The 12,904-nt window shown below is 28.7% G+C and overlaps 1 protein-coding gene across 1 annotated transcript in view; it reads right to left on the minus strand.

The window, feature by feature from the left end:
- Positions 1 to 12,904, minus strand: part of LOC113555857 — a 74,002-nt gene that overhangs the window by 26,509 nt on the left and 34,589 nt on the right. Inside the window, exon 3 of the mRNA XM_026960427.1 lies at positions 3,102 to 3,284. Coding sequence (XP_026816228.1) covers positions 3,102 to 3,284 — 183 coding nt within the window. The remainder of the gene's footprint in view (positions 1 to 3,101; positions 3,285 to 12,904) is intronic.

Genomic DNA, 12,904 nt, shown 5'->3' on the forward strand with positions numbered 1-12,904 from the left:
TACGAATTATTTTGATTTTGACACCTATTTCAAATTTTAAAATCGTATTTAAATTCTATTAAATCCAAAATATTTTGTTTTATTAAACGCAATAGACACGTCATGTATGTATAGTACATATTATATTATTGATCATTCAGAAAACCTAGAACAGTATAATAGGTACGTGACATCTCAAGTTATAACAATTGCCTATCGTATATTCCTTATGAAGAAGGCGCGCTACCACCCCTCGTTTTATGATAAACCTTTGTTTATCAATGTCTGTCAAGTAAGGGTGGATTAAATTTGCTACTGTGGCTTATTTTTACCTTTCATTTTTGTAGCACACTAGGACCCTTATTACAACCATAAATTATACTCCCGCACGGTTAGAACGATTTAATGTACAAATACCTGAAGTGGCTGCAGTATTTTGCCATCTTATCGCATATATTTATATATGTATTATCAAAAAGTATTAACCTCGGTAGAGGAGTTTGCGCATTAATTAGCAATAACATTTAAAAAAAGAAAATTGTACACGACGTGCCCAGTCGCCCAATACGAAAATTAATTATTATTATTAATAATAAATATCATTCCGCAACACACAGTTTAATGTACAACCTCAGCGTGTGTATAAAATATACTGTTGTAAGTTAGATAGGTATAAATGTTTTTTTATCATTTACTAATTAATACACTGGCTGTTTGTTATACGTTGTCGAAGCAACTACTAGCGCGTTATTAACATTTTCCCGAGTCGTTATATTAATACAATGGGCGGCCTTTTTGCTACCCGTTTTCCAGGAATCACGTCGCAACGGTTTATAATATTTACATATTGTATATGTTGTAAGTATAATATACATAATACATCTGATGTGCAGGGTAAAAATTATTACCAGTGCTCCGCGTGCGTTGATGTAAATAATAAATACGAGAGACCAGTGACGTCGCTCGAATAGAATTTTTTTCCCCGGAACACGGTTTTCTAAAAGGGGATTGGCAAGTGTATACCTACGCATAATATTTATATTGGAGAACCCAATACGAATGATAAAATAGATTATAAAATGACTTGGGTATATTATTATTGCCCACTTATTATTTGTATATCGGATATGCAAATATAATGATGGTAATAATCGCAATAACAATAACATTATATAATATGATATTGGATGAAAAAAAAAAAAACACAAGTACCGCACTTTGAGCTTATTTCATAAAAGATCGTGTCAAAACATAATACCTTTCTAATTTATTAATAAACAGAGTATACGTTATAATTTTTTTTGTGTATATTTTGTTACTATATATTTTCATAGTTAGCGTATACATAAAAATAGGTTAGGTAATTATAGATTCGTCGGCATAATATCTCACACTAATTTAACATGAACTATAGGTACTACAATAGTGCACTGTGTAGGTGATTTGTATGTGTAGGAAATAGTAAAAATATGCTGTGAAAATGGCCAAAAACTAATTTTAAAATGGAGTAACAGAATGCATAATTTGTTTTTATCATATAATTCGTAAAACTAACAATTATTAAAAAAATGTATCTTTAATTAAATGTAAAAAGACAAGCGAATAAATGTCTTAAAGATGTATTGATCTCACAAAAATAAATGTATATCTAATAAAACGATAGGCATGTATTATAAAATAATTTATTTTTATTTGAATGGGACATTTCTATTTTTTTTTTTCATTTGGCACAATATTAGAACAGGTTGTCTCCTCCACACTGTTATACTGCAGTGCTCTGCGCAACAACATCCAAAAACGATTATCAATTATATTATAATAGAGATATTAAACACAGTGATGTTAAGTATATAAATGTAACACATAATATACCTACAGAATATATATTATACATAACGCTAACGTTCAACGGCACGTCAGATGAGTACCGAATATAATAATAATATTATTTTACCGTTCGTCGGTTGAAAAAAAAAACAAATCGATGTAATTAACGCGTACACTAATATTGATGATAGATAAATGCAACCCTTATAATATTATTTTATTAATTACATCAAAGTGGTCGTAAACACTAAGCGTTGTATATTATAATAATATTATCGTAAATTTCACGTGCAAGTGGTTTGATGTATGATAATAATATCATGTATTTTGGTTTGGTTTTCACCCTGACAACAACCCGAGAACGATTATTTTATCAACTAAAAATTACAGTATGCTACTGGTATTATAGCTCCGTCCAATATGTACCTACGTATAAAATTAATTACATGCGATGATAGTATTGTAATTTAACTGTTAATGAAGAAAAAGTGTACAATGCACGATGTATACTTATAATTTCATATAACGAAGGAAACGTAATTGATGTTCGTATCCACGATAATTTACTACAAGCTATTTTGGTATACTTTAGTCTATATTATTATACGTACTGGAAAAAATGATTAAAATATTATGATATGAAAAAAGGAGTACGAGTATAATATAGCTGTAAAAATTTAACGAAAATACAAAAAAGTTATTATGACCTACTTAGTTATAAATTACTTCCACTATAAAAACAATAATATAATTGCAGCATTTTATGTATTCCTACGTCTACAAAATAATATTATTTTAGTAATGTCGCAATAATGATCTTATGAGCTTAGTCCCCAACCGAAAACTTGTTCGTGTATTCACCTAGATCCTTTGCCTTGCAAATCATTGACATGTCTACCCACCCATTATCCCAAACTATTTTTCCACAGTTTCAAATTGAGTCGGGTGTATTTTATATTTGATTAATTATATTATTATACTATCATCATTCAATACAAGAACACTGACCCGAAAAATAATGTAATTTGAGGGAAATTGTATTTAGATTTTATACGACTCGAGCGAAATTAATTATTTAACGTCAGCGATGCCAAACTAAATCATGTACTACCACCTAATATTATGGCAAACAATTTTTTTTAGGCCGGCCTATCCGGGTTTGATCTTAAAATATTATAAACACTTAATCTTATAGTTATCAAACAACAGATTTTATTTTTTGTTGCAGGTTATACTTGCACTATAAATTATTGTATCGTTTAGGTACAATAATTACACATTAAATATCCACTTACCGAATTGTGTTCGCTACCATCGTGAGACAGAGCTTCCCTGGTGTCATTGAGCACAAACACGTTCTCCCTACCAACGTCGTCGACACCTTCTTCGCCGTTCGGATAGAGCTCCGTTGGTCCGGCGCCACTGCCCACCACCACGCCTCCTTCCGTGGTGATCGACTCTTGGCACAGCACTCTCATCTGAAATGAGACAAGAATTATTAATAAGCAAATAATTGGTTGTTAATTTAAAAAAAAAATTAATTATTCACCGATAACTTTATATTGGTGACAAAAATAATATGTTATGTTGATTTCTAAAATAAGTCACAATAATGAATTACAATATTTGTGAAGTTCCTACAACGATTTTCTACTTTTTAGGTGTTTGGTTTACCAACAATTAAATTTTTTTCTACTTTCACCTCTTTTGACAAATCAACCATTCATATAATTATATATATTAATACGCATATAGGTAAAAACCAAAAGCGTGTTCGGATTAAGATGGCGACAGCGAGAAAAAGAGAGAGATAGAAATAAAGAAAGAACAAAATTGCAGAGTGATGATAGTGGTAGCGACCGAAAATCGTGTTAATCCTTCGGATGACTTGTCGCATTGACGAGAAAAGGGCTTTGGCCTCGTCGCCGACATGGGTCGTTATATTATTATCAATGTGTATAAATATATATATATATATATATGGCTTTGGAACATAATAATTTGATTGGACAAGCTATATATATCGTAACTCTTAAACACCGCAGTCTTGGCACGCCGGAAGAGATGATCCGACACGATCAACGAACCGCTGCATCTATATTATTGTATGCAGTCACATTCTGCAGTTGAATTATGTTTAATGATTATTAACAATGGCATGATATTCACAAGATTTTATTATTTTGAGAAGGGTAATATATATTCATATATGTATGCGAGGGTAATCCACTAAAATTGTCTATAATGAACATATTTTACTATATAATTCGAAGAGTTTTTATAATACTCAAAAAAGTAAATCTATTTTCGTACGGTATTATGTATGGTGAATTTTTTAAGTTTATTTTCTTACTAGGTACCTACATTTTTAATTTCATGCTTGAAAGCAAAATACTCTTCCAAATTATATTAAAGTTGAATAATGTCGAATATTAAACGAAATATAGAATTTTAAGTGTTTAAAGTTTAGACGAATAAATCATGGGATACAACTTTTACGAAGTACCTGCTGAACCTTGTCATTTTATTCAATATTCAATACGTTACCTATACATCAAAGTGTTTAGAAAAGTACTTGGCTTTTATATAATATGTTTGAGGTGAATCTTGCGCGGAAAACATCGATTTTTGTAGTTTAAATTCTATAATATATGGTTACTAAATTTTTCGCCCATTCCGTTATTTTACTTCGATTGAATTTTCGTATCCCTTTCAGAGTTATTATCGTGTATTTTTGCTTGTCCTGCCGCTAATATTTGTGGCAAATCGCTGTTTACGATCTTCTACAAATATTATATTATATAGTACTACGTTTGAGTTGCTCGTACATTACTATAATATAGTAGTATAATATTATCAAACTACAAAAATCAGATTTTTTAAAATCTGATGCAATCTAAAATTGAATTTTCAAAAAAATTGAATATTTTTATATCGTTTAAAGTGATAAAATATTTGATAGGAAAATTGTTTTAGAGATAATAAAAAATATAACAACTAAATTTTGGAAAAAAATTCATACGAATTGTATATCTCGTATAAGTAGCTTTAATTGAATCTAAAATATTATTTTTTTTTTGAATTTAAATTGAATAACGTAAATCAAGTTAAGTATTTTTTAAATTTTAAGTCTTTTTAAGCACTAAATATTTTGATAGTGTTATTTAAGATAGTGGTATATTACAATAATTTATCATAAAGCACGATCAAACTAAACAGATGAGAGGAACCAATAAAATTTATGCAACGGGAAATATCAAGGATTGCCGTTCGTGATTGCTATTTGTACGTATATTATTTTTGGAAAATCTTAGAATAATCTGATAGTAATATTATCGTTGTCAGTGTCAATGATTTTACGGATAAATTATAGAGACACGTCGTAGAAAAAAATGTCGCGTTTTTTTTCATTATTATAATATTGTAATCTTTTGATGCTTGTACTTAAATTATTGCACGCCGTCTTTTAGCGTTTTTAAGTGCTTACATCTTCAAGCTCTGATGAGTAAATATTTGACTCGTAAGCTCTAAACTATAATGTATACTTTATCTTAACAATAACAATATAAAAACATTAGGTACGCATGGTACGACACGTCGACTAGCGAGTATCATAGATATCAGGAATAACGATAATGATGCGATTCGCGTTTTAACACGAAAACGGCGTGCCGACGACGCGATCCAGTCTTCCCGCGCGGGCACGGATCTCGACGCGGCGGTGGCGACGATGTAGATAATCATTTTTAGAATGCCGTAACAATAATATGATGTTGTTATATATTGTGTTTTATTGTTATATGATGAATATTATGTGTGGACATGTGGTGCGTTTTTTTGATCTCGATCTACATAATAATATTATCATAGTGTTGTATAGAAACCGAATTCGTACGCGTTTGCATATTTTTTCTGAGTAATGGTAAAGTGAGTTAGTAAGCACGGCAAAAGTTTCACAGTGGTGTGAATTGAAATACAGACAGTTTTAAGTGCACATTTTAAGATTAAATTTCAGTTATATTGTGATCAAACATATATATTTGAAATATTCAGGAATCGCGATACATAGTTATGAGCAAAAATGACTTTTATATTATACTTAAATATTAACCACAATATTAATTTTAAAATGAACTTTGTCTTCTCCATAGTTTCAAATTCAATAATTTATTGTATTGTTAAACAAAATTTTAATTTGAATAAATATATTATTATTATTACTATTACATAATTTATTGCACTATCATGTGGATAATAATTTATACCTACCGTAGTTGTATTAAATACAATATAACTATTATTATTATGCAGTACATGCATATGTTGTATTTTATAAGAATAAGTCTACGTCCATAATTCCACAACGTCACTCCATATAATAAATTCTTATAAATCACAAGCATATTGTAATATAATATTAGTTTATTATACAAATCAGGGCCAAGTAGCGAGCGCACGTGTTTATTGTAAACTATAAATGTTAATATAATACATACATGTATCATAAACGGATGGAAGAATAGGTACGATTGATATAAATTACTATACAATTGAAGTACTTATTATTGTGTTAGAATAACTATATTGTATAACAAAAATACTATTCAGACAGTGAGCTAATTCGGACTATGTCTATATAAGTCGTTGTACAAATAACATGTTATAGATACATAGGTACTAGGTACAAATATTATGCTAATGTCCAATATTAAAAATATTGTAAGCACAATTATTATGACCATCTGTGGAGCCTAAGTGGTGAAGTATAACAAAATTTTATGAATTTTATCCAGACACTCCCGACAATTTTTCTCCTTTAGAAATATAAACTAACAAAGATATTTAAATAACTGTTATATGATTATATATTTGTATAATAATTTGAGAAGCTGTATATTATTATGCAAAAGATATGAAAATGATCAAACGTTATATTACCGTGTCGTATACACACAATGACACAAAAATATATAATATACGATACAATAATGTAGTCTCATATCGTTATCATCTTTTGTAATATATATTCGTATTTTTCAATAGCTTTTAAATCATATTTTTTTTTTTATGTTTTCCTTGTCACAATATTAATCGTGGTCTGGAGATCGTATAAATATAAAATATTTAAAATAATACACAGAAATACCTCTTGGGCTTTTTAATATTTTCGTCTTAAAGTATAATACCATAATTATATTATTGGTCCAATAATAATAATTAGTATAGATTATTGTGGGATATTATTTGGTTATACGGAAAATCGTTAATTTGCAGTTAAAAAAGGCCAATCGCCAAAATGTCAATATTATAATATTATAATATGATTATGTATTTGTTATTTATCACGAGAGAACAGAATAGAAATAAAGCTTCTACGTGGATATGATAGTAGGCGTATAAATGTACACATTATACGATTGAATGAAAGTCGTAGATGATATATGCGAAATAATAATCATATGGTCGTCTGGAACGGTACTTATGTAAACTGTTCCGCAGCCGGACGTTCGCAATAAACCCAACGTCCGGCCACAGTCATTTTCTGATCTGTGCACAACCGTCAACGTAAATCGCCACGAATCGTATTGTGCGGTGCGGTGTAATCGTCAGCTATAGGTACAATAGTAGTACAATATTTAGAACGTCAATAAATTGTCTATGATTTTTAGACGAAAACATATGTGGCGTAAGTCACGGTGATTTCAAGAGATCGTAAAAATTACTCACCGCCAATCGACCAACATACGACAATAATTCTATTTTACATACAACCAGACATTTTAAAATTATAAAAGTAATAATGTAATCTAATAAAGTAACCTTACAACAAAATACATAATTTATTTGAGCGGGAAGTATCATTTCACGATTAAAATGAAATAAAATTGATTTTTGTATTATACGTCTTTGGTATAACATATAGATCGTATAGTGTATACAAAACGTGGAAAGTTAAATTGTATATGGAAATAATAATTTGTGAAGGTACTATATGACGATAGTCACAAATTGATTTTCGACGAAAATGCAATAGAAAAAAATAAATATTTATTTATACGTATACAAATAATATATTATTATACTTTCGTCAAATTGACTGTTCTTTGAAAAATATGTTTGCTATAATATCGTTTGGCGAAACGACTGGATATCTACCAATTTATAAACCTTAGAAAGGCATTTGGGAAATTTGAATAATAGTTTAAACGTTCAAAGCCATACATGGTGCTATATGGAAACGTCGCACAGATTTATATATTATAAATATTTTTCATCAAAAATAGTTACAGACAAAGTCGATACATTGTTATTTATTTTTATTAACACAAAATTCATAAACCACGATTTTATTACCTCTACATTTTTTCATCTTTCACTGACAAGAGCACAGTTATTTTTACGGGCCTTATTTTTTGTATTGCATAGCGCACACTCTTTTATAATAGTACAAAATAAATACAACAATGACGTGTTGATATCACAACGAGACGATGACGTGTGTACGAAAATCAAATACAAACAGTTAAAATTCGTGTGAACAACTACCGTTTCTCGAGCGCGTGTGTGAGAACTGCATTTAACATATTACAATAATAATAATAATAATAATAATAATAATGTAATATGATATAATAATTGGTTTCGTTTAATCGTTAATTCTACACACGTGCGGAAAATATTGTACGCACCACCGCCGCCGCCGACGCAATTAAATAAAACATCTGTGAGAATATTATTATTTCATTCAAATGTTGTTGTAGTTATAGTGCCCCGTGAGTAAACAATTATTATTATAATTATTACGAATTACGATTGCCGCAGCCAAATCGCCGCTATTATAATATTATAATACCGTGTGCACAAAAAGAAAAACAATAATAATAATAATAGATATATAATACATTATAACTGCAGTATTATACAGACGATCATTGTACTATGTTATCAAAAAACTCTATTCGTGTACGTTCACTACGTCCATATAAAGTAATAAGGTAGCTTGAAGAATCTCATTTTTATGCTAATAGTGAACAAACATTGCCGTATCGTTTCGATTTTGATTCTTAAAATCACAGTAAATAAGGTTCAGCTGGTTTTAGTTTTAAAAAATATATAATTAATATCGCTTGCACTTGTCATGTAAGAATAACTTGATGCTATTTTTATTAATTGACTAGTTGTACAATCTGATAGTTGTAGCTCGAGAAAAAATGAACAAATATAAAATACGGAGCCATGTCGTCGGTGTAACTATTGCTTTTGCGAACTAATACGATCAAGATGGTCAATTTGCCTGTTGCGGATTGGATACAGCATTCATTGTATTTTCGAACGTAGCTTAAACTAATTCCTAAACTTTAACTTTTACATTTTAACATTTTCTACCATCATTTGTACAGCATTATACTGTTTTCTCCCAAACATTAATAAAATAACGATCAAATCAAAATTTTGTATTAAATTCAGAAGGGTTGGATGAGTCTTTTGATAATATAACAGTCCATGACCTATAAATATTTTATATTCATAATATTATTAAATTATTGTATAATATCATTTTTTTCCAAGTAGTTACCTTAACACCATTTTAATTCCAATTAGTAACAATTCATAATTTATTAAATTTATTAAATAGGTACGTTTTAAACAATATTATTGATTCGCATTGCTATGGTTATTTGTTTAATATTAATAAATTATTAAGTTCTACTTCTACTTGTGTTATATTATTTTTTCACAATGTATGGATATAACCTTATTTTAGCAATGAATTCTATATACGATGATCATTGTTTTAACGAAGATTAAATGTAAGTTTAAATATTTCCTCCAACGTGGTATTTTAATTTCAATACAACATGTTTAGGGGTATAAAAATGACATCTGGTGTTGTAACAATTAACAAGGACCCGAAAACTAATCGTATAGGTATTGCAATAGGCGGAGGACCTCCTTACTGCCCTTGTATATATATTACGCAGGTTTGTATATTGCTTTACTACATAATATTTTCTAACAAATATCGATTTCTATTATGTCATGCATCAAATGTTAATTATAAGTGTATCATATTTTATGAATTACATTATGTCCTAGATTTTGGAAAATTCACCAACTGCATTAAATGGTATATTAGAAAGTGGTGATGAGCTTTTAGCTATTAATAATGAACATGTTAGTGGACGTGACAAAATGGAAGTATCAAAAATGATATGGTCAAGTGGTGTGAGTTTAATAATTCATCTCATTGACGTAAAACTGAACTATTTTCATAATATTTAATGTGTGTTAATTTATTCGAATGTAAGGATCGAGTAACATTGAAATATAACAAATTAGACGCTGATGTCCAACAAGGTAAAACTTTGGATATTGTATTAAAAAAAGTTAAACATAGACTAGTTGAACGTATATCTACCACTACTGCTGATTATTTGGGTATATCTCGTGCAATACTTGTCAATGACAGTCTTGTTAAACGCTTAAAAGAGCTAGATGACTTGGAACAAGCATATCGTTGTTTGATTGATCACACAGAACGTGTACTTGGTGCGTTTGAAGCTCTGATCCAATGTTATAAAGGTAAATTATACAGTTTTAAGTTACAGTATTTTTAATGAACAGTGATTTGAGTGCTTGCTAACATTCTATAAATTGTTTTTTCATTACTTATTTGTATTAATTTCCTGCAGAATTTGGGGACTCATTTGCAGAAATAGGTGTTAGGGAACCACAACCTAGAGCTAGTATGTCATTAATGCGCTTTGCTGAATATCACAGGCGAATGGAACGTCTAGGTCAGATGCTAATCGAAATTTTAAAACCAGTCAGTATAAGAAGTTTACATTGTTATATTTAATATAAGTAATAGTTCCGAAATAGATATCCAGGTCATTTGGCACATACCTAGAAAAAGCTATTCCAGATACCAAGCAAACAATACGCAAATATGCCGATGTGAAATTTGAATTTTTATCTTACTGCTTAAAAATCAATGAGTTAGACGGCTTGGACGATATAGAGGATTCCAGTTCAACAAGCGTTCCTTTATATCCCATTGTAACAGGAAATTATGAGTACAGGTATTTTAATCAATACAAAATAAAAATATATACCAATTTCAAGTTACCTATAAATAGAGATTACCTAAACATTAAATATAATAAACTAAAAACAATGTTATATTTAAACACTTAAAACCATATTATCGTGTGTTTTTGTGTAGGCTTCTTTTGAAATGCAAACAGTCAGCGAGAAAACGATTTCTTGCTCTTAGAAAAGACGTTTTAACCAAAATCGGATTATTGGAAAATAAACGCGTTCATGATATTGTAGATCAATTTCAAATAATTGCTTCACAGATTGCTAGTTTTAATCATGAAATAAGTTGGATGATACTTGGAGGGGATAACGATACTAATGAACCACCGCTCTTTCCTATTGAAATGGATTTGAAATGCACTGCATTTCAATATAATTCAGTCCAACCAGTTACTGAACTTGACTAAGATGAACTTAATGATGTGAAAAATATTTTTGTGTTTTATTTAAATTAATTAATTTACTACGGAAATAATATTTTACATAAATTATAGGAAAGTTTAATAATCTAAAAGTAAACAGAAAAAACAAAAAAATTAAAAGTAAGTAGATACTTTATAGTATTATTTTGTATTTATAAAGTATAAGTAATTGACTAAAAACAATAAATCTATTTCAGCTTTAACATAATTATTGCAATATATTATCTTTGGAGACAGATTAACCAAATAATGTAAGCCAACCTCCCTGAACAGAATCATCTCCGTTGCGTTAAGACATAATTTTCTTTTTTAAATTAGTTGAAAATTATATTTATTTCTATTATTCATTCTTACACGTTTATATGAATATATTAATATTTATGCATAAAATACACTTTATATGTGTGTATACCTACTAGTCACTTAATCTATACTGCATTGTCTTATCTATTTAGTATTTATAGTTTTCATTATCATCACTAAGGATGGGTAAAATCCATAAACCTTAATACCTTATATATTTTCTACGTAGAAATGGTTTAAAAACTTTTTGAATGTGATATTGTGTACACGATTAAGTATTTATGTATAATACTAAAATTTATAGTAAAAAGCAGGAGTGGCAAACCTTTTTGGGGTCAAATGCCAAATTTTCCCAATCAAGGTTTTGAAAATTTTTCACGTACCCAAAGGAAATTAGTTTTTCTAATGATAAAATAAAATTACCGATTTATTATACATTATTTTACTAAGTAAGAACACATTTTGTTGGTAATTATAATTTTTAAATATTTATAATTTGTTTCTCTGAATTTATTTTAACAGTTAAAATCAAAACTTTATAAACAGCAAAATTTTTAATAATTTCAATTATTTCACGTGCCATTGAAATTTAATCAACATGCCACCTTTGGCACGCGTATCGTAGGTTCGCCACCCCTGGTATAAAGTGTATTACTTTAAAAGTTTAAACTGACAAAAATTAGAATTAGAAATATAAATATATTGAACAATTAGTGCCGAATTTATTATCTTTTAGATTATTACCTAATGTACAATTACAATATGAATTATAATAACCATTTAATTTTGTTTAAACTCTATAATATTATGTTTATTTTATTTTTCTATTTGAGTAATATTATTTATTTATTAATTTAAATATTTTAAATGTAATATAATTCAATTAAATTAAAAAAGATTTATTGGTGTCATAATATTAATTATGAATGTAAACTATTTTGTATAATTTCGTTGCCAAAATCTAGGTATAATATATTACAATAAAATTAGAAATGAGAGATTTTTGATTGATTTATTATAAAAAATTATTATAATCCTGTTGACATCGGTACGCATTTAGATTCGTTACATGTAATATACAACGAGTGGAGCAATTGTTTTTTACGATAATCTGTGTTTTTATTTATTTTTTTATCTTTCTGTAAACACTTTCTCTCGTCGGGCTGTATAGTAGTTGAAATTGTAGAATAGAAAGGCGTAAAAAGCTCATCGCGCGGTGCGTGCACTTCTGGAGATTGAAAAACTGATCACAGAATGTACTATACATATTA

The sequence above is a fragment of the Rhopalosiphum maidis genome, chromosome 3, assembly GCF_003676215.2.
Source record: "Rhopalosiphum maidis isolate BTI-1 chromosome 3, ASM367621v3, whole genome shotgun sequence".
Lineage (NCBI taxonomy): Eukaryota > Metazoa > Arthropoda > Insecta > Hemiptera > Aphididae > Rhopalosiphum > Rhopalosiphum maidis.